The following is a 23011-nucleotide window of genomic DNA, read 5'->3' on the forward strand; positions in this document are numbered from 1 at the left end:
GGAATACATATTTTATATTATTACAGATTTAGAAATGTGTTCTTAAATAACCCTAGCAGGAGGGTTTTTTCCCTTTGAAAGGATACTTAATATATAGTCTTCCAGTGTTTCAACCCTGTGCAGATCAACAGAATGAAGATGTAAGTAAAGCAAGTGAACTTTGTAGTTAACACGATTTTCCTCTCTCTTCTCTGTTCAGTATGCTGCAGCAGCCAGGGCCCCATGGGGAAGCCATTCCATCAGTCGAGGCCTTCCAAAAGCCCCTGCCACCACGTCAGCAGGTGCGTCCACGGGACTGGCCAAGGGGTTGACCAAACCTCAGCCAGTCTACCCGGCCACTGCAACACCACAGACACGGGACCAAAAAGAGGACCCCAAGGAGAAGGATGAGAAGATGAGAATGGTGCGTGTAAGTGACTGAAAAAATTTTTTTTTTATTGTAAGTGTTACTGAAAATAATTGCTTAGGAGAGAGAGTACACAGATTGGAAAGTACCCTTCTAAAATTTTTCTTTGTTCTTAAACCTTGAAAAATGTTGTTTAAGTCATAGAATGTGCCATGAAATGTTAAGGTGAAGGATCTTTTAATTTTTAACTCACACACACACAAAATAAAAAATTAAAAAAATTGTCAGAATTGCTGGAAAGGTCAACATGTTTGTTATTGTCATGTATTATCAGTCTGATTGTCAGAAATGTTAAAAAAATTGACACGAGTAATATATGCTGTGGGTGAAAAGTACTTTTAACAGTGATATGTGACTAATCATATCTTTTGAGCCGATTTTTTTTTTTTTTTTTTTTTTAATGAAAGACAACAAAATAAATAAAAGGTGATGCAGTTCAAATGCTGCCCCGAGGGCCATTACCCCAGTTATCCAGGCTGTTTTCAACTTATTATGCCCATTATTAGATTTTATGTAGGATGCTATTTGAAGTAGACAGATTGGAGCTGCATTAAGTAGATCTCTAAGGAATATTATGCATAGATGAGTCGCTTGGAAGTCTGGTATGGAAATCAATAACTGTCATTGATTCTGTCTGTTTTCTAGGAATGGGAGCGAGAGCGTGCTCGTCAGCAGCAGCACTTGGAGCTGCAGCAGAAGGTGAAAGGGCTGCATCCTGCCGCCAAGGCCATGGCGTCCCACTCCAGCTACATCCTCAGCCAGACGGACGACAAGAGCAAACTAGCACTGCAGCAGGAGGAGCTGATGAAACAGATGCAGATTCAGGAGGAAATACGCAAGACTTACCCTGCTGATCAGAGGATAGCAGAGATGCTGGCCAAGGGTGCAGCAGCCGAGGGAGGCAAGCCCGTGTTCTTTTCCCATTACACAGCAGCTTTGAATGAGTATGCCCGCGTAGCATCAGAGGGAAGAGTGAAACAAGAACCGCCAAACTTCAGTTTATACGGCTATCGACCATTCCAGAATCCTACGTTTATTTCCCCTGATAAGTTGCATGATTTGGACGTTAAGAAGGAACCTCAGGATGTGAAGCCAACAGTGGACCAAAAAACCCATGGAAAGAAAACACTAACACCACCCCCTCCATTAATAAAGGACTCTCCCAAATCTACAGTCATAGTGGAGAATAAACAGGCAAGAACAGGGAGTGCACATTCTGATATGGGTAGACCAGGATCACCGCGGCAACAACAACAAGACAGGCGAGGACTGCCTACTTCCAGTGCACAACACGTGCCATACACGCAGTCTCTTCCATCGTCTCATGCATTTCGTCATGTAGACCCCAAGTCCTCGTCCTATTCCCAAAGTCCCTTGCGTGTGGCCAGCCCACAGCAGCTCTCGGCAGCAGTGATGCAGCCTATGGAAATAAAGAAAAATCCTGCCATGTTATCAGGAAAAGAGGGTCACACCAGCCCGGGAGGGAGACCCACAGCTGCTCAAGGACACCCTTCAACTTCATCTTCATCCTCTCAACCCAGTCTCATGCAAAGCCAGGGGGTGTATTCAGGTTATGGCCACCATAGTGGCTTCAGCTCATCATACAAGCCAAATGATCCTCAGATCTCACAATCTACTTCATTGACTGCAACTAGTGGCATGCAGTATGCACACAATAGTAGTAGTAATAATACCAATAGTGCATCCTCTGCTAAACCACAGAACTTATCAACGGGCAGCAACAAGAGAGGGAAACCTATGAACAGCAGAGAGGCAGGGTTTAAGAAAAAGCCACGTGTAGGAGGAGAGGTGAGTGGTGCCACCTCACACTTACCCAGCACCACTTCTCAAACAGCAACATCAAGCTCCTCCATAAATAGCAGCTTACGAAGCGGCTTTATAGACAGTTTTAAATCATTTGTCGAGAACACTGTACAGCATGCTTTCTACCAAGATCGGGAGCTAAATCCAAAGGGAAATGTTGCACCCAGTGATGTGGAAGCTGAGGAGAAGGTGCCATCCAGCTCTTCTCAGCAGCCAACTCAACTAGCACCTCTAACATCAACACAGCAACAGCTAACCCCCACACCATTACAGTCATCATCCAAGCCACCATCTACAGCATCGTCATTATCGCCATCAGCATCATTGTCAGTCGCAGTTACAGCTACCACCACAAGCAGCAGCACCGCCAGTGCTATCAGTACCACTCATCTTCCTCCCAGTAGCAGTGGTGCTAGCAGTGGTGGCAGCACCACTAGTGTCAGCACCAGTCAGATCCTGACGCCACCGGGCTCTGGCTCAGCAGCATCCGTCACCAGTTCCACCTCTTCTATCATGGAGACCATCAACCGCGTCGCAAACGGAATGATCGATACAGACAGTGATACGTTAAGTGCACCCAGTCCACCACCTCATATAAAAAACTGTGATGTCAGTGTCTCTCCATCCAGGTCGGGAAATCACACTAAACTTAAGAAGGCCTGGCTGCAGAGACACTCCGATGAGGATCGCAGTGGGGATAAAAGCCAAGATTCAAAAAACGGGGAATGTTCAAAAAAGTCCAAAATTGACTTCAGGGATTGCGTTACAAACTGTTCTTATTCTGGAAAAGAGGAAGAAACGGAGGAGAGGAAACCTAGTTACCCCCTTCCAAAAAAGGATTTTTCCAGGGCAGCCGCAGATGAGTCCACCAGCTCTGCATCAGAATCAGAATCTCAGGTAATATAACCCACTTTTTTTTTTTTTTTTTTCTGTCTTAGAAGTATTTCCCACCTAGCAATTATTCACAGCTGCTATGGTATTCTCTTGTGAAATGATGTGATGAGATTCCTTAAAAAAATTAATGATGCAGAAATGAGCAGTATTACTCATTCACAGATGGTCTTGTTGGGGTTAATTTCATATCTCTTTGACTGCAGTGAAGTGATAAACTTAGTGGTTGTTTGATGGGCCAGATGTTTTTATCATCTGTTGGATTATTTTTTTCATATCGTTTATCTGTAATTGTAAAACTTGTAATGCACAATGAAATGAGTTGATTACTTTGAAATATGGACGCTGTGCCACAGCATGCATATTTTTCATGCATCTGTCATCCGGTTCAAATGTTAATTAAACATGTCTATTAGAACATTGCACAGCTATATGCTTAGATAAAAAAAATACCAAGAATTGTTTGTGTTTTATGGTGATGTTTAAGTGATGTCTTATATGTTCATAGGGAAGCGATGCCAGTAAAAGAAAAATAAAGACCAAAAGAAGATCTGGTACAAAAAAGTTGAAGAACGATTCTGGAAAAAGTGAATCCAGTGATTCTAATGCTGTCCTGAATAAAAAGAAAAATACTGTGAATAAGAAGTCAAAAAACGATGAGTGCCCAAAGTCAAAGGTAAGATTTTTAACCAAAAGAAACAGAAAGTCTTTCTAAATTGGTGAAATTTTATGTAAAATGTTAATTATTTGAACACAGTTATGCCTTACAGCTTTCTTGAATAAATTAGTGAGAGTATAGGTGAATGACCGGCCACTAAACTTGTGTAAATTTATTACAGTCTGGTGACCCTTATGAGAAAGGCAGAGATGCAGAGAAATCGAAGAAGACTGAAAATAAACAGAAGAGAGTCTATGATCTCAGTCGTGATGACAGATATGATACCTCAGGATCAGAGGCAGAAAGCCGCAGTGGGAAAAAAAAGGGTCGAAGATTAAAAGAAAGAATTGTGAATAAGTCAGAACCAGAGCAAGGACAAAACTCAAATGGTAAATATTTGGGCATGTACTTTCGCTTATCCTTCAACTTGAATATCAGGTGTATGAAGGAAGAGCTATTTTTCACTTATCTAGATTTATTTGATAAATAAAATCATGAATGTTTTAAAAAGGTCAGTGTTTTCTTTGCTAATGAATTATTTTCTTTCTTTATAGCTGTGGTTAGCAAGCCTCTAAATAAGAAATCTACACATAATCTCAAAAAGTCTAGTGAGGCCTTTCTCCAAGATGGGCCTTGTTCCGAAGTTACACCAAAACTGATGAAATGTCGAGAATGTAAGATGAGTCCAAGTCAACGCAACAAGAAGCTTCCCAACATATTTTGCCGATTCTTTGCATTTAGAAGGTATGGTAACATATTTCTGCAGAATTAATTTTTAATGGTATCCAGAAGAAAATGCACTAATACTAGATTTACTTTGATTTGACATGCTACGTTAGCAAACCATATGGAGGTAGTGCTTGTCATTTAATCACAGATTAATATTTAATGTAGAAATACTCAAATATGAAAATTGAGTTCAGTGATCACCACGTAGTATTCACATTCATTTATGTGTACAGGGAACATGAAAGTAATAAGTTGAAAGTATACAGTTCTGTCACCTGTAAAAGGCAGCTGTTAGTAGCTGACTACAATAATGGAGTTGGATATTACAAGGAAAGTCCATTAGCACGCAGGATCATTATGTGTGCATGGTGGCGGATGGCTGGTAAATGAATAATATGTTTGGTTTCATGTCTGTAATGTATGTTGATGGACACAGCGAGGCCCCTTATTACCTGTAAGACCAATTAGTGCCTGTCACAGGGACGCTGAAAACCTGTTTACAACAAAGGTTATTACAGGGACCTCAAAGGCTTATTATTAGATTGAATGAGATTTCCTAATCCTTTAATAATTCCACAGATTAATTTTTGTTATGCTGCATGGACATGTTCATGTATATTTGCTTTGATCCTGATATATATTTATCACCCAAATATAGATATGAGAGGCATTTATCTGGTTATTCATAAGCCAGGGCTCTTTAAGAATAGATAATGGACATTGCTGCTATTATCAGTGGCTGGACTATCTGCTGATGTGCGTGCTGGTGATGAGACATCGGGGCTGCTGCACCCAGCTCCATTCATTTATCATTACAGATGGTAGAAGACCATTAGACTAAGCTGTGTTATTAGGCAGTTCATTTCGTGCAGAAGTAATGAAAAAACCTCAGACTGATGTAATTAATCTTCCCGCATGTTTTGAGATATGACTTGGCATGTTTTCAGCAGCCTAGATATAACTCGGGTTATGGGTGGAAGCCAAGCTAGAAATAGTACAAAGCAGCATACCAGAACTCCCAAGTCCCATTAAATCTCTATAACATTATCGTAGATCAGTTGGCTTAGGTGGGCTGAGTGGGAGCCATAGTTAACCATTGATTTCCTAATTAGACTACCTTGCCTCAGACTCCTCATCTAAGACCTTTAATGTAACTGCATGTGTCAGACTATGCAAAGTGGCTGCCATGGTTTGGAAATAGGGGTCAGGCCGACTGTGAGTGGCGTCACTACCCCAGTTGTGGTCTCTCACAGGCCCTCTTTGTTCCATTGAGGTCAGTGGCATGTTCTGTGATGGAAGAGTAATTGCCCATTCTGTGGCTGCCTAAATGGGCCACCAGCTTGATAGATGGGTTTTCTGGACATGTCCTTGTTTTTGTGTAATAGAAATGGAGTTTGGTGGATAGATTAATACATTCCCTTTGCTCCAGATAATGACCAGGATGGAAAGCATGTACTTAAAAAAGTGACAGTGCAAAGCTTTACGAAAACCATGTAAATGCAAATGAATTGATAGCAGAGGCTCCTATTCAGCACTGTGTTCATTATTGCCCTTGCACATAAAATGTCTGATTCCCCCTCCAGCTGTAGACTGTGAGCAGTCAGAGAGTCTGGTGGCTGCCATGTCATTTATTGATAAGACCATGTGACCACATAATGCCAGCTTGTTTATCCAGTTGTTAGAAGGCCTTGTAGAAATGTGCCTGCACTGCCATAAAGGTCATGTGAGGATATAAGCTGTCTTATGCTGGGAGACTGTAAATTAAGCGTGCTGTTTGGAGTTCATTGTTCCATTGATCTAATAAAATAAGAGAACAAGAGAATATATGCATTTAAATTTAGTATATTAAAGATGAACGTAGTGCTGAAATAAGGGGAAAAAACTTCAATTTCAGTACTCAAGAGACCTTAGTTGTGCATTTAGATATTATGACTAAGTACAAGTCTTTTTGAGTGACAGTTCAGATTACGTTTTCCTGTTGTTGAACAGGTTTGACAATTTTGTGGGTAGATTGTGGTAGAGCAACTTGGGCTGATCATTGACCCGTAACAAATTACAAACAATTTCCTACATGATATTGCATGACATTTCTTTTTGTATTGTATTTGAAGATTTAAAAAAGAATTATTTTTATTTATTTATTTATTTTCTCAATGCAAAGCTATTACTATATTGAATATTGTTGGTTTTCAGATTGCGGTTTAGCCAAAAAGGGTTCTTGATGATCGCCGGCTTCTCTCACCCAAGTGATGCAGAAGTTGATGACATTGCTCCCTGGATGCCGCAAACACCTGGTAAATATGATCTCTTCTTTTTTCCATTAATAAAACAAGAAGGTACTGTAGAATAATGTAAACATCAAGGAATGGGAACTTGAGTATTGCATTATTGCTCTTCTGATATATATATCAGTACAACTGTACAAGAAAACATTAGTCTTTGTTTTACTCTCCTTGCAGATTGACAAATACTGAATAAAAAATGCACAATAGAAGTAAGTTAAACTGACTGTTAAACTAAGTTGACTGTGTGTTCTTTCCAGTGATCCACCCTCGCCTGGATGTGGAGACTGCCTTGTATATCATCACCCGGGTGGGGGATAAGTTCTGTGAGCTGGTCATGCAGGAGCAAGCTGCCATGTCATGGGCAGGAGAACACCGTAAGTTGGATTTTAGGGTAGTTTGCAAGATTTGATTGCTGGATTCATCGAGTCCAGGTTTGAATGATTTTCCAAAGCCCATTCTACATTTTAATTCAGTTAAAGCTGGGCTTCAGGATTGTGTTTGAATTAGAGTTGTGTACACCTTTATCAGTCATTTCTTGCAATCAAGGGCTCATTATGTATGGATTATAAAGGTAGAACCAAGAGCAATAAAGTATATCCAGAAAAGTAATATCATCCTTCTAACTATTTCCAGAAGACAAGATAGCATGGAAGCGTCAGGTGCAGGGCGTGCGTGAAATGTGTGATGTGTGCGACACCACCTTGTTCAACATGCACTGGGTGTGTCAAAAGTGTGGCTTTGTCGTCTGCCTGGACTGCTACAAGGTGAAGAAGGACAATGCTGTCTCCGAGTATGACATGGAGGAAGAGTCAAAGGAAGGTGACGAACACAACTGGTTGACATGCAGCTCCAACAGACAGCCTCACGACCCTGACAAGCTGATGCTTACACAGATCATCCCTGGAGATGGTAATTGTCTTCCACGTCATGCTCTGATTTTATACTTTTGAAGATCATATTGATTCATTGTGGGCTGTGATATAGTAATCTCATAATTGAATGTGAATTTGAGCAGTTGTTGCATATTTCATAATGTGAACTTGAGACCTGATGTATGAGTTTTGCAAAACCAGCTTTGTTGACTGTCAATTTATTCTGTTATTTATGTATCTGGATATATCAGTTCAATTTTTACAAGAAATCTTTGCTTGTGTAATTTTCCAGCATTGTGGGAGGTTGGTAGGCTGATCCATGAAGTCCGTCCAAAGTGGTCCATCCCAGTGTACTGCCCCTGTGGTGCCGGGGATGACCTCGTCTTACCACCCAAGAATGGGGTCAGCCAGGTAAGAACTGATCTGTGGTGTCTTAACGTGGGGGTCTTTGTCTTGATTTTTTTCTACAGCCAGGTTTTAAGTTGGTTCAAACTTTATTTCACCCATCATATATATTTATTTGCATATATGATTTTCAAACTTGATTTAAAAAGAAATGGATATAGTCTTCTACAATGTTTATCTTCCAGTTTACTGCTTTTCTTTCTAGACAGTTGAGATATTTGGATTGTTTTCTTTCTCAGAAGGTTTTATGTAAAATCTTTTCTCTTTCTTCAGCAACTTCTCCATGCAGTCAACAATTGCATATCTCCAGAGGGGAAGAAACTGGTCAATGGATTTGGTCACAATGGCGGTCACAACCACCATGGCAAAAAGCTCAGTTCATCCTATCCAGATGGCTTACTTAATTCCAAAGATGCTCTCTCCAATGGCCCCCTCAGCCAGAGCATGAATTCTGTGGGCAGTAAGGGGATGGCAGGGGGGAACATTGACCCTCTCAGCTTACTGGCAGATGTGGCTTCCATGGACTCCGAGAAAAACAAAGGACAGAATAAACAGGAGTCTCTGAACAAAATCAGGGAAAAGAAAAACGCCTCGGACTTTCCTTCTTACCAAGAAACAAAGGCCTATGCCCTGAATGCTCCCGCCATTAACTCAGCCCAGATAGGGAAGAATTTGCCTGCTAACTTGGAGGCTGGTTTAGTGTGTGGGCCAGAGTGTACGGGGGACCATAAGGGCCACCACAATGCAGACAACTGTTCCACCTTGAAGATGCTTCTCACCAAGAGAGCCAAGATGAATAACAGCAGTGTGGTAGGGGATGGGAAGATGTACACCAGCACCTTGAGTGAGATCATCCAGTCTGTGGTGGAGAAAAATTTGCCGCGTGAGGATGCCAAGCTGATGGACGGAACCACTCCGAGTCCACTGAAACTGATGCACTATATCCCAAAGAACGGCTCTGCCCCCATGTCTGGGCGTGAGGCCCCCATCCCAGTACATAACCTTACCGAGACCAGTCTTCTTTACCCAGATGTGCCTCACACTTGGCTGTGTGACGGACGCCTCCTGCGCCTGCACGACCCCCGCCACGCTAACAACCTCCAGTTGTTCCAGGATCAGTGGCGGCTGGGGCTGCCTGTCATGGTGTCTGGGTTGGAGAAGCTCCTGAACATGGATCTGTGGAAGCCAGAGACCTTTGCCAAAGAGTTTGGTCATCTGGAGAATGACCTGGTCAATTGCCTGACTGGTGTGGTCATTGTGGGTCAGAAAATGAAAGCCTTTTGGGAAGGCTTTGAAGTCTGTAGAGGTAAGTCTCTTCGATATTGTGAAACACTGTCACTTTCATATTTTTCTGTTCAAATACTCTTAAACAAGATATGTTATTTAATCAAGTTCATGTACTACATATTATTCAATTGTAACTTATTGGAAAGCTAAAGGTGTTATTCCTTTAAAAAAATTTTTTTTCTAGCAAAATTGTTTCACCTACACCAGAACTTAGGACAAGTGGTTGATATGATCATATTAATTTCCTATCCTGTTATTTCTCCAGAGCGACTGCTGGATGATGATGATGAGCCGATGGTGATGAAGCTGAAGGACTGGCCTCCTGGGGAGGACTTCAGTGATTTGTTACCCACACGGTTCCAGGACCTGATGCAGGCCCTGCCTGTCCCTGAGTACACCCACCGCACTGGCCGCCTCAACCTGGCCTCCAGACTACCAGATTTCTTTGTCAGGCCCGACCTTGGCCCCAAAATGTACAATGCTTATGGTTAGTTGATCACATTTTATTTATACTTAGAGACAGTTTTAGGTATTTTGATTGAGTTAGAAGAATTCACCCAGAAAGTATAAATGTCCATTCATTATTGAATTACAAGTTGTTTTAAGCATCCAACTAATTCATGTCATTTTTAAGGGTAAGGCATCATCTGATTCCTGTCGTCTTAAGGGGAAGGCTGACAGAGATTAATACTTGTCAGGTTCTGTGTTTGTCGGGATAAAGATTTGTCTAACTATTAGTTCTAATGATGCACACGGTTTCTCTTACTCCAGGACTTGCCCACAAGACTGAGACAGGCACCACCAACTTGCATTTAGATGTCTCTGACGCTGTCAATGTGATGATGTATGTGGGAATACCAGTGGATGACAAGGAAGAATATGAAAGGGGTAAGTTGATGAGAGAGAGAGAGAGAGAGAGAGAGAGAGAGAGAGAGAGAGAGAGTATTTGTTGACTACTCACTGATGTTAATTGATATCATCTTAATTTTCAGTGCTTGTTTGTTTCTTTCCTGTTCTTGTCTGATGTGAACTCTAATGTGGCGGATATATGCTGTGGTGTAGGGTTGAATGTGAAGTGTGAGAATTTCCTCCAGCATGTGCTCACCCCAGTGGCAGTGGCACACAAAACAGAAAATGTATTGGGTTTGCTATGTTTCATGCATTAGGATCAGAATAAGTATCAGGCAACTTTTCCGATGTTGACTAGGTGATGGCGGCTTTTTGACTTGCACTTGAAGGCATCTGCCGGTCAAAATGCCCCATACACTCCTATCCTTCAGTAAAGTCTGCCGATCTCATTCTCATTTTAGTGTGTGCAAACATCAATCGACATTTTCTGGGGTTGTGTTTTAAAGCATAGTAACCAACAGGCGTCATGTCTTCATTTTTTCTAGCAGCCATACGAGCTATTAATGAGGCTGGGGCTGACCTCCTCACAAAACGGAGGGTGGTCGAAATGAAGGAAAAACCAGGAGCTCTTTGGCACATATATGATGCTCAAGATGCAGACAAGATTCGGGACTTCCTAAACAAGGTTGCCAAGGAGACTGGGGAGGCCATTGAGCCTGACCATGATCCCATCCATGACCAGTCCTGGTACTTGAACAAAGAACTGAGGGAGCGTCTGCTGAAGGAGTATGGAGTCCAGGGCCACTGTATTGTGCAGTGCCTGGGGGATGCCATCTTTATTCCAGGGGGTGCCCCACATCAGGTAAGACACAACCTGATGCAAATCTCTGGTGTGAAAAAGGAATTAAGTCAGAGAAAAAAAAAAAAACTACTGATTTATGATTAGCTGTATATTCAAGACAATAAATGTATGGAGACTTAAATAGAACAACACTGTAATTACGAAATTACATTCTGGTCTGTATAGAGCTTCACTTGAAAAAGATAAATTTCTCAGTACTTCTGTTTATTGCATTAGTGAACTGAACTTGGAACTCCTTGCACGAGAATACATTGCTTGCTTTCTTAGAAGCAGCCAATCATAGTCGGATGATTATTTTTTCAGAAAGCTATTATGATCATTGGTTTTGTACACAGAAATGCAATAACAATGGTTTTCTGCGAAATTTAATGAAATAATGCTTTGATTATGCTTTTGATCGATTTTTCACAGGGGTACTATTCAGGGCACTTCATTAACTAGGCTTTTGACAATTCATTTGTGTTTTCTTTGTAGGTTCAGAATCTTCATAGCTGTATTAAAGTGGCTGAGGACTTTGTTTCGCCAGAACATCTTAACCATTGTTTCAAACTAACTCAGGAGTTCCGTCACTTGTCTGACACCCACAGTAACCATGAGGACAAACTACAGGTGAGAACTCCCTACCACTGGCTAGTTTTTAATGTAGGTTTTAAAGGGAAAAAAACGGCAGGAGTAAAGTTCCCTTTTAAATTATTTATTTATTTATTTATTTAACCTTCCAAATATCAGGATCTGTTTTATTTTCATGTCCAAGAAGTTATGAAGTATTGTTAGAGATTCATATATAATTGGAGGGAAGATGAGATATGAAGTCATAAAAAGAAATTTTGCGAACAATCTTATCTACTCTGGTTGTAATTGTTATGGAAAGCAATTTTAATGATTCAGAAGTAGATATCCTGGAACATAAAGAATCAAATTGTCTCTTTTGTAGGTGAAGAACATCATCTTCCATGCTGTCAAGGATGCTGTGGCTGTCCTGCATGAAAACGACCCTAAGGATTATCTTGGCAAGAGATAAAAAAAGTTGATACCACACAGGCAGACTAAATGACAAAAGTTGACAACCAAATAATTCAAGACTGGAGCAAAAAATGGATACTGGAGCCTGGATTGGCTGGTTCCATGAAGATGATGAAATCTGAAACTAGTGAATGTCAGAGTACCCTGCTGTGCTCTGAATGCAACTTGGAAGTGGAAATGGATTGCTTTCTACACAGGGAATATCAGAAATAATGTATAAAGAAGTATATCGAAACCATATTTTGTGGAATTATACTACAACAACAGGATTATTTCTTATTTATGTGGAGTTATTTAAAGGCAGACTACATTAAAGTGCTGCAAAACTGGATTATTTAATGACTTGCAAAGCGATAGAGAAGAGGATTTTGGCTTTGGGCACACTATTGTTGTACTTATTATTGGGAACTTATTTCCCCCCCTGGAGCCGTCTTTGAATCTTGGCTGGCCAGGGTGGACTGGGGACTGCAGCTTGACTTAAGCAACATGGTGGACATCAATATTCACATTACGTGTGTCTTCAAGGAAGACAGACTGGTCATTAATTATTACGTTCATCTTTTCATTCATCATTGTCATCGGTGGCTTAACATTACTTTAAATGTGTGTGTGTGTAGTAGATTGGATCTTTTCTTTTTTTTTTTTTAATCATTATATAAAGTAAGACTATGTCTTATATACAGAGTACAAATTCATCGAAGTAATATATGAGTACTATTGTATAACGTGACATTCTAAGAGTAAGATCACAATCCCTATTGGAGGATTGATCCAATATATAAAAGCACTGCCAGGGTGGGCTGGGGGGAGGGGCGCTTAGAGAAGTTATTTTCCAATCAGATAATGATTTTTCAATCAAATGATTTAATTATATACTGTTGCTGTTAGCATTGGAGGTGTTGTATGAACTGTTGTAAAAATATCAAATCTTGGGGGAAATGTATCGAGAGACGTTCGTAAGAAAGCTTTCAGTGCCACTGATACTGTTGGAGCGAAGGATGTGAAAGCGTACAGAATAGTAGGGCAGAATTTTATTACGAGGTAAATGCCATGTTGTTGAGCTGTTTGAAATGTAGGTTTACATTGGCTAAGTTTAGTCTTAAATGTTTTGACTACTCTTATAAAGTAACAGTTTTACTTTTGATTAAATCGTCTTTTCTGACTTGGTTTCTAGTACTTGACAACACAGGACTGGTGAAGTTCAGTGGAGTTTTTGAAGGAAATTCCTGTGAAATGTTATGAAGTTTTGTAAATAGGCGTTGTACATTTGTGCATAGTATAATGAGTGAGTTTAGACAAGCAGCAAAGCAGAGTTATACTTAAAAAGATAAGGGGGACATTTGAACTAGGAACTCAACACTGGAATCATTTTGGCCAGTGGATCTTTCAAAAGGGTCTGGCTTCATTTGCATTCTACTTTTTAAATAAGTTTTAGCTTCTAGTTGCCCTACTGTTGATAGCACCTTTGTCACTGTTGCTATGTTTGGGGTTGCTTCTGTTGAAAACTACATCATGGCTTCATATTGTTTCCAATTGTTTGCTGCAGATTTCTGGTCTCACTTGAAGTTGCTGCTTTGTTCACTGTTCAGAAAGATTTCTCTCTAGACTTGGCTGCTGTATATAAATAGGACTATTTTTATACAAAACTACTGTCAAGCATGTGTGTTAAGTGGTAATATACTTGTAATTTGCTATGAAAGAAGCAGAATGAAGCACACGTCTTGATTAGACTTTTAGAAAAACATTCTCCCACCATTCTTAATAAAAAAAATCTATTCATGATAAATGTTTTGTCTGTTTTTCTTTGTTATTTAAAAATAAATTTCTACATAAAGTGAATGACTAACAACGCAAATTATTTTTGCAAGCAATGTACAAATACTGTAAAAAGTTTCTCATACAAAAAAGCTAAAATAGCAAAAGTAACTGCAGTTTAATCTATTATGATGACAAAAACCTTTAAATGAAAGTGGCACAAAAAAATCATGTAAAAAAACATTTCACTTTTTCAAATAAAGAATGTCTTACATAAGAAACAAGGTAACTGTAAGAGACAAAAATATTCTACCTTGAAGCCATATTTACCTGTTCTAGCCTTTCTTAGATGATTAAGTAAAACAAATAATCCTCAAATATCTCTGAGAATTAAAAAAAAAAAGCACTTTAAGGGACTAAAGACATTCAAACTTAACAGAATATACAAAAGTTTGACTTTCATGTAACTCTTAAAAAAAGGCTGTGCTTATCACGTATGTGTGCACCATGTCCATCTTCAAAAAATCTTTTTAAGATTACTGTGACATCTATGTCAAGTCCACCACATTTCTTGGACTCCCAGCTTCCTCCTCATCCAGCAAGACTGACACACATCTCTCCACATCAATATTACAATCCAGCAGCGCAGAGATGGCTCTCTCCTGGCTGACATGGGGCAGAATACCCAACAATGTTTGGACTTTGTTGTCAAATTCCGCCTGAAGTCTTTCATTATTACATTGTGCGGTCATACTGCAACTTTTATCGGAAGAGGTATTTGAACCATATTTCACCGAATGAAAATCTGTGAGTACACTAGAGGCCGTTTCTATCTTTGTTTTCTTAACACGTGGACCTTTGCTGATAGAATAGGTGGTGAGGTCTGGCAGACCTTGATTGCTGTCATCATCTGACAACTCGCCAAAAACGGTTCTTCTGACAGCGACCTGCCCCTTGCCGCCTTCTGGAGCACCAGTTGAAGGAGGTGACTTTGGGGAAGAACTGGCTCCCTTTCCTGGTGGGGTCTTCATCAAATATATCCTAGCACCTGTACTTGATGATGGAGTGCTGGCTGTTGAGGATGGTGTGACTTCTGGGGAGTTGAGGTGATAACTCATTTTAAGCTTTGGCACTCTCCTCGGGACTCCTGGTGAGGTTGCTTTCTGCTCCGTGATATTAGAGGAGTCAGAAAAGGCCTTCCTTGTTATTGTCCTTGCAGGTTTATGTTGTTTACCAGTCACTGAAACACTACTAGCGGCAAAATTGTCATCGTCAGCAATGACGCTCTCACTGCCTGCAGTGATTGCTTTATGTGGATTGCCTAATACCTTGGGAACTGCGCTAGCAGAACCCAAAGATGATAAAACTGGTGGTCTTACCCATGCAGTTTTGTTATAGTTCTCACCAGTCTTAAAAGCACCTTGCATACTTGGCCCTGCCTTGATGGTGGTTGTTGGTTGGGCAGTGTCACTTTCTGGTTGGTATCTACCTATGATTTTCGGCAGCACTCCCTCCTGGATGTGAATTGTGGGGACTGGTTTTGGTTTCTTGACCAGAGGAACGTTGACCGATGTCCCTGGTGTAGAGTGATATTGGGCAAGTTGTATGGGGGCTTCATCTTCTTCAACAGTAAGGTAATTATTATTTTTCTCTTGAGGGCTTCTGCTGTTGTTGCTCTGTTGTGGTCTCACCTTCATAGTTTGTTTCTCTGTGACATTGGGCAATTTTTCATAGTCCCCTGACAACAACTGGCTCTTTCTGACAATACGATTTTCATCATCATCATCATCATTGCTTTCAGTGTGTTTCACTGAATCTCTAGTTTTGTGCTGGTCCACACTCGCGTCAACCTGTAACTCATCTGCCCAATGTGACGTGCTGGGATCTTCAGACGTAACAGTAGCAGAGGTTTTGCGCCTTTTCTTGAAATTGTTGGCCTTTGCTGAGGTATGCCCCCTTTCTGAGCCTTCTGAACCCGTTGCAGCCGACTCTATCCGAGTGGACATAAATTGGTCTGGGTTAATGTCCTTCACTATTAGGTCATCAAACTCACCACAGTCCGACCTGTGAATTAAAAACAAAATTCAGTGCTCAGTGATCTTTCTGGCAAATAATAAGTACAACTTTAATCAAGGACGAGACTGCCATTCAGTGAAAAAATCGGAAAAAAATGGTGTTAGGTCCAGGGTCTGCTCAAGTTAATGACATTTTTGACTCCCAAAAAGTCAGAAATCTGCCAATAATCGGGAAAATCTCATCCCTGTTTAATGTTTAATTTTCCTGAAAATTTTTTAACACCTTCCCTTGATGATACTAATGATGCTATGTCTTATATAAAACAATGTACCGTCTACATAAATAAATGTTGTTCTTACTTTAAACCAGAATTTCATACCAAAACTCCTTTTTTTTCAACTAAAACTACTGAAATTGTTATCATATCATTTAATTTATTCGTTACAGATTAGAATGAAATTTTATCAGACTGTTAGCATCACTTTCCATTCAAATTTGAGAATATTTCAAACAGTTTCATAGCCAAAAAAACAAGATGAACTTCTATTTTTATTCCTCAATGCGGAAATTTGAATTAAAAAACCTAAAAATAGCATTCACCTCTGCTGCAGTTCTGCAGTTATTATTGCCAGCATTTCCACAGTGTGACCAATGTTGTCCGTCTTCAAAACTTCAAAATCTTGGCAATTCTCCAGATCTTCAATAGCTTTCTACAAAGAATAAGTGTAAGCATATGTTAAAAAACATGCCAGTTACAAATATATTAACCCCATGAAAACATATAACCAGAGAAGGCAGAAAATATTAACTTGAAGTCAAAAGCTATAAGAAAGAGTACTATCAGACAAGAATTTGTGGTGTTTTGAATCTTGTTTGATAAAAATAATGCACTACTCAGGCATAGTTTTCACTAACAATCTCAAATCTAAAGTTGTCTCAAATAATACATATAGTACAGCTGGTTGTTTATGAGAAAGTGTTCAAATAAGCTATTCCAACAAGTAACTAGAACGCACAATTCAATGAACTCAATATTCAGCAAAAATGGCTCCAACTGAAAAAAAAAAGGTACCAACATTTAACTGTAAAGCACTTGGGTAGCCACACTTGCCCACTCCACCACACCCATCAGCACACTGCACCACAAACTGCTCTGGCCTGGACTCCAAGATGTACTTCAGCACAGCAGGAACGCCTTGGGACGTGAACGCTGCCTTCCATTTCACCATATCCCGGCGCTGCTTCCCATACCTGCCATCTACTAGGCTTTTTGCCAGGTCATCTAAAAAAAAGGCACAAGTAGCTAGGGAATAAAATTTTATATACCCTCGATTTCCAGGAATATCCCATTAAGTTCTTCTGGGTACTGTAGACAGGGTTCAGTGAGGGCTTTGAAATTTGGAATCCAAATTCACTTTCTTACACAGACAGGCAGTCTAGGTTCCATGTGATAAAAAAAACATTGAAATAGGGAGTCCAAGAGGCAGCTGGATGGTAACATGGCCAATGCCTTGTCTGTAATCAAATTTTAGGCCTCTGTAGCAGAAATTCGCAGACAGACATGGTTAAAGAATACGATAATAGTTGTGCCTCTGCCATTTGACTGAACTGAGTCCTTATTGGAAGAGTGCTCGCCTCAGTCAGGACAGGCCATGGGATCAGTTCACATCTCACAACTTGTGCTGTAAGGTTACCAGAATTTAAAGAATGTTTTTATGTAGTCAACAGGTGCTAATGACCAGACAAAAGGTATTATATGACAGACACAAAACATTTACTAACTCCCAACCCTTGGGACTGTTGTGAATAAAATATACTTGATATTCAGGTATTTATTAACTAAATGGAGAAGAATTTTGCTCCAAGGCAATCTGTAATGCTTAAAATCAAATTAAGCCAAAGATACAATTCTGCTGTTAAAATAACAATAGTAGGGCTGGAAATAAAGCATAATATCAAAATACAACTCACTGTCATCCATGAGGACAAACACTGAGCCCCAGTGCTTGGTCACCAAACAAATTATTTACCTGCTCTCTTCCTCTCTACCAGTAGTGGCATCACTCTCTCCTCACCCCCACATCTCAGCAACCAGGAATAATCTCCACACGCCAACTTTTTGGTCCGATATCTCAGTCCCGTTTGTTTGATCAGGTCTATCAACTAAAATACAGCAAATATACAAAAATGATTCTAAATAGACTTATCTGGTAAATTTTTCTCTTCTCAAATATCAATATTACTTCGACAAGAAGCAAAAAGTTATTTCTGTTACATTCTTGCCTTTTTCTTTAACAAATACTAATATCTTCATTTACGGGAATATACCCAGATGTAAAAGAAAACATTATAATAACTAATACTCAGAATTCAAAGATTGAAAAATTTCCAGATTACAGCTTTTTTGCCTAATCAAGAGAGCCCACTCTAAGACTAACCTGTCCAAGTCCTCTGTGGTCACCTCCAAACTCCTGTGTGTCCACCAAAATGACCAGGCTACAATGTTATAAAACACTTGAACAGATGAGATCAATAATCCACCACCAAATACCCTAAAAAAAGGCTTGAAAGCAATAACTGAGAAGTCATATTACACTTTGCACAGGGAGTTTATTTGGTTATGAAATTTCGCCAAGACAAACCGAAAATAAGGATAAAACTTAAACATTATGTATTTTGAACATATCTAAAACAAAAATTACATGCATGCATGTGCATGTAGATGACCAGGCCCGTAGCCAGGGGGGGTTCGGGGGGTTCGAAAGAACCCCCCCTTTTGTCGGAAAAGGTCCATTTTGGGTAAAATTTCATCTAGGTTCACATAAGTTTCATTATAAAAGGTCCACTTTTACAGAAAAAGAACCCCCCCTTTTGAATTTCCTGGCTGGATACGGGCCTGTGACATCTGTTATTTCGTGAAAAGTTTATGCTCAATTCCAGCCATATAATATTTGTCTAAATCAAAAATTGCTAGACAAGTTTGTTACACACCCATCAGAACCGTCATCATTAGTGTAAAGAGTTCCATACTGCTGATCCTCCTCTTTCTCCACCATATTGCTACCCGAGTGTTGTGTGGAGCTAGGCTGGAATGTTGCTGCAAATAAACCAACATAAACCTGTTAACAAAGATGGCTTTTTCATAGAACATCTTCCAAAGTTAAACAAATTTGTTGCAATGTAAAGCAAGACTGTTCAGTGTTTTGACCATGTATCTTGGTCTGCTCTCAAATGAAATCTTTAATTGAAATATCAAACTTTGCATTAATTCTTGGACTGAAACAATTACATTTCTCTTTGAAAATACCATAAAAGGAAAGGACTTGAATTTGTTTTTAAACTGTTGATATTCACCCCTCAGTCTGGTAGCCTCTTCTTCCCCAAGTGGCAGCAATTGATAGACTGGTGTTTGAGCCAAAGACCTCTTCTTGATCAAGTCTCTGTTACACAGGACGTTCAACCTCCAAGCTGCCATGCAGAATGCTAGAAACATACATACATACATAACAAACATTTCAAGCAAAATGATAAAGCAATATCTGAGAGCGAACACGAAATAAAGTTGATATTGTATTTCCACATTTTCAATGCAGCAAAATATTCAACTAGATTATTATGTGTATAATGATACTGAAATCAACTGTTTTTTTTTTTCATTTGGACAAAAAGAATAATATGTACTTGTGTGAGACTAGGAGGGTTTACCACACAACTAATTCAACATTACCTTTAGGTATGTGGTTAAACTTTTCCTCACACAACTTTGCAGCTTCTTCTATAAGCATAGCCTCTGGTATCAAAATGTTTTCCTTTGGACTAAAATAATCAATTTAAAGTAAATTAATAAATAAAAGAAAAAAATCTCTAAATGTAATTTTCTTTTAGAGCAACCATGACACAAAAGGGGGGGGGGGGGGGGGGGGGGGGGGGGCTCAAATAAAAGAGTTAACTGATGACACTGTATAGCAGACAAATAACTTTGACACAAATAATAATAATATCTAACAATTGGTTTATCAGCTGTAATTCTACTATGTATATAGTATATAACGAAACTGAAAAATATGCCCTATTGTAACATTCATGTCTTATTTTTACCTGTTATCTTGAAGAGATTGTACTTCAGTGAGATTCAACATGGCCACAAGGAACGCAGGAGCTGAACTCACAAACATGCCAGCAGGTGGTGCTTTATTGCTTAGGTGTTTGAATCCCATCATCTCCTTCAACTTTTCCGACAATTCTTTCCCTATCTGAAGACACACACCAAATAAATGTTATGATCAGAACAAAACAAATGCAAAGCCATATTAAAAGGATATATTTCAGTTATATGTATGTCAATCCAAACATTAATAATGTGTTGCATTAGCAGCTAAAATATCTCTTGAAATACTCACAGATCTTACTGTCCAATGTAATATGTAGAATTAAGTTATACAATATAAAAATAAGTCTTGTATTCAAACTTTCAAGAATTTTCATAACCTATTTAAATGGTTTAGTACTCTTCATTTTATAGCCTTTACAGCACAATTTAAAATAACAAAACAAAGTATCCTATGGCTCACCCCCTCTAATTTGGCTGCCTGGTTGACAGATTTCACAGGTTCCTGGGACAGCTCCAGGGAAATGATGGCTTTGGATGTCCATTCTGCTGCTGATTTCAAATAAACACAGTTCCTCTGGTATCCCTCATACTCAATCAAACCTCGGATGAACTTGTACCTCTGGAAAGAATACGATACCAACAACTTCATACATTACTTGTAATGTAAAATGAAGGTGTACTGGTAGTAAAGGCAAAATATGAGCAGTACATACCTTGCATCATTTTCAAACTTGTACAGATAAATAATGTGGAATGATAAATAATGGAAACGATAATTTAAGACTACAACTTCACGAGCGTGGGAAAAAATTCAATATTTCGCAAGTTTTAACTTAGCGGGTCAACAGGGAATGTTGCGAGTGAAATGAAACTAGTTACTACTGTTTGAAACAGACAACTAGCACGACCCTTACAATTACTATTCTCCTCATAATCTCGATGCTGAACTTGATAGATATATATATAATCACGACATTTACGAAACCAATATACTCACGAGGTCGAGATAACTCCTTCCTCGTTTCATTTTAACTCGTTTGCACGTCTTTTCAACCTTCAATTATAGGAGATCAGAAGACGGGCTTACACCTCTCAGAGCGTGGCCCTCTTTTCTACAACATCACCAAATCCAGAAATCCTTCCCCTTCATTCTTGTCGACTGCCGCACCCCTCCCTATTTTAAAAGCAATGTGTATTTTGTGCATTTCAGAGCAGATTTCATAAAGACTAAAGAATGAATGGGATGAATGAATAAGCCTAAACCTAACACCAAATGAAAACATGCAGCTTTATGAAGACGACTGTTTTTTTTTCCTGAAAAATAAAACTGTTTAGATTAAAACGTTAAATTGGTTAGGTCCTTTCTATTTTGACATCCTGCTGTTTTGTCTTAATCTTGACTTGTTCACAAACCGTCAGCAAGATGTCAAAATATGAAGGATCCAAACAATGAACATTTTTCATTAGGCCTACCACTATTTACAGATGCGATTAATTTATTTTCACAACCATTTTTGGTGAGACAGAACGAGTGCAGTTTAATGTAATATGTCTAAACGTACCTTTATAAGCTTTGGATCATACAAAATGCATTTTAGATACGTAAAGATATAGATCGTCTGCTTCCTAAAGCATTTTTCAATTATTTTGATTGATTCGTTTTATAAGGTAAAATACAGATCGGACAAATAGCCATCTTTGGGCTACAGCAGGCATATCTCTACCGAGGATCCAAACTGATGTATATTTTTACTAAGATAAGTAGGTCTATCAGTCCCGACAGAAATTGTACTTTTTTTTAAATGATCGAAATTGATAACATACTAAAATAGGGTCTTCAATGTACTTTTTTTCATACCAATGTAAGTGCAGTTCGATTCTAGATCTAAAATGGTCAGTTTGGAAAGTCAGTTTCTGATGTTTAGAATGGATAGTTTCAGGCAGTGATGTAGCCTACGCAATGGAGCCTGTGCTGGACGAATAAAAAACGCACATCACTGATTCTCAATATATATATACATGTATATAGATCTATGTAACACTTTTTTTATTTTATTAAAAGTAGTGGAATAATTGCTTGTCCAAGTGAAACCCTACTAGCATCAGTCTTGCAACTTAAATCACAGAAAAAAACGATCAAACGCATAAAAAAAACTAAATTTTGAACCTTCGTTACTGTCGTTCGCAGCATGCTCACATTCTATAATAGATCTAGTTATTTTCCCAAAGTAGGCAGTTTGCAACTCGTCAGGAAGCGAGTATGATGTTTAACACCCGCAGAAATGTCTAGAAAGTTTATTTCAAATGACACAATAAATAGCTTGCAGCTACTTTCGCGCTGTCCCCTGGCTTTTAGAAATAGAAAAAAAAGCCTTCGTGACGACTTTTGCCGCAGGTCGATATTTTTAGTTGATTTTTTAAAAATATTTTAGCTATTAATAAAATCTTCAATTTATTTACTTCCACGTTAAGTAAGACGATATGGTGACAGGCCACAGTTAAATGTTTGACAAGAAACACGCCAAAACAGCGTTTCCTTAGAAAGTAATTTGCAAAACCTTCACTAAAAGCCACTATGAAAAAAAAAACATACTTTCAGTTGAGAACAAAATGTTCCAGTTAAATAAACACACATCCCGTAATGCCCTTTAGTGTTAGCAAACGTGCAAATATTATCCAAAAAGGTTGTTGATTTCAAAACTTTTGTTACTTAAACCTTCGTCATTGAATACAAAAACTGTTGCATACTAGCAAGGCATGAGTCGGAAAATGTTTGCATGATTACACAAAAAGCACTTTCTGTCACCAGAGTTTTAGAAAATCAGTGGCGGATTTAGAGGGGGGGTCCTGCCCCCCCCCCCCCCCCCTTCGGTTTCTGAAAAATATATCACACCAGTATTCCCCTCTTGAAATAAAAAATTGACTTGCTGAATCATAGTTCTAAACAGTACCAAAGGGCACCGTTTACCCTCCAAAATACCAAAAAAATTTCGGGGCCCTTGAGCAGTCCCCATCTCGCGTGCGAGACCTGTCGTTCC

General features: G+C 39.2%; 2 protein-coding genes across 5 annotated transcripts in view; one reads left to right on the forward strand and one right to left on the reverse strand.

Annotated features, from left to right (window-relative positions):
• The window catches only part of LOC106168875 (uncharacterized), a 74182-nt gene extending 60305 nt beyond the window's left edge, over positions 1–13877 (forward strand). For 2 of the 4 annotated variants that reach the window (XM_013548084.2, XM_086999556.1), the window contains 15 exons: positions 200–409; positions 1052–3127; positions 3630–3797; positions 3961–4168; positions 4334–4523; positions 6702–6802; positions 7051–7167; positions 7427–7702; positions 7958–8076; positions 8344–9376; positions 9623–9844; positions 10129–10245; positions 10752–11068; positions 11543–11677; positions 12003–13877. In XM_013548084.2, coding sequence (XP_013403538.2) covers positions 200–409; positions 1052–3127; positions 3630–3797; positions 3961–4168; positions 4334–4523; positions 6702–6802; positions 7051–7167; positions 7427–7702; positions 7958–8076; positions 8344–9376; positions 9623–9844; positions 10129–10245; positions 10752–11068; positions 11543–11677; positions 12003–12089 — 5376 coding nt within the window. In that variant the 3' untranslated portion in view covers positions 12090–13877. The remainder of the gene's footprint in view (positions 1–199; positions 410–1051; positions 3128–3629; positions 3798–3960; positions 4169–4333; positions 4524–6701; positions 6803–7050; positions 7168–7426; positions 7703–7957; positions 8077–8343; positions 9377–9622; positions 9845–10128; positions 10246–10751; positions 11069–11542; positions 11678–12002) is intronic. The other 2 variants (XM_013548085.2, XM_013548086.2) reach the window with 2 other exon arrangements.
• Positions 12720–21104, reverse strand: LOC106168870 (uncharacterized). Its single transcript, XM_013548079.2, has 11 exons — positions 20971–21104; positions 20434–20592; positions 19961–20115; positions 19590–19678; positions 19217–19345; positions 18854–18959; positions 18301–18358; positions 17893–18025; positions 16939–17144; positions 16463–16572; positions 12720–15910 (listed from the first exon to the last, which is right to left on the reverse strand). The coding sequence occupies exons 1-11, from the start codon at positions 20998–21000 to the stop codon at positions 14395–14397; spliced, it is 2691 nt and encodes an 896-aa protein (XP_013403533.2). The 5' UTR covers positions 21001–21104; the 3' UTR covers positions 12720–14394.
• Positions 21105–23011: the final 1907 nt, after the last annotated feature.

This window comes from Lingula anatina, chromosome 1 (assembly GCF_051362555.1).
Source record: "Lingula anatina isolate TDL-2025a chromosome 1, LinAna3.0, whole genome shotgun sequence".
In the NCBI taxonomy this organism is placed as follows: domain Eukaryota; kingdom Metazoa; phylum Brachiopoda; class Lingulata; order Lingulida; family Lingulidae; genus Lingula; species Lingula anatina.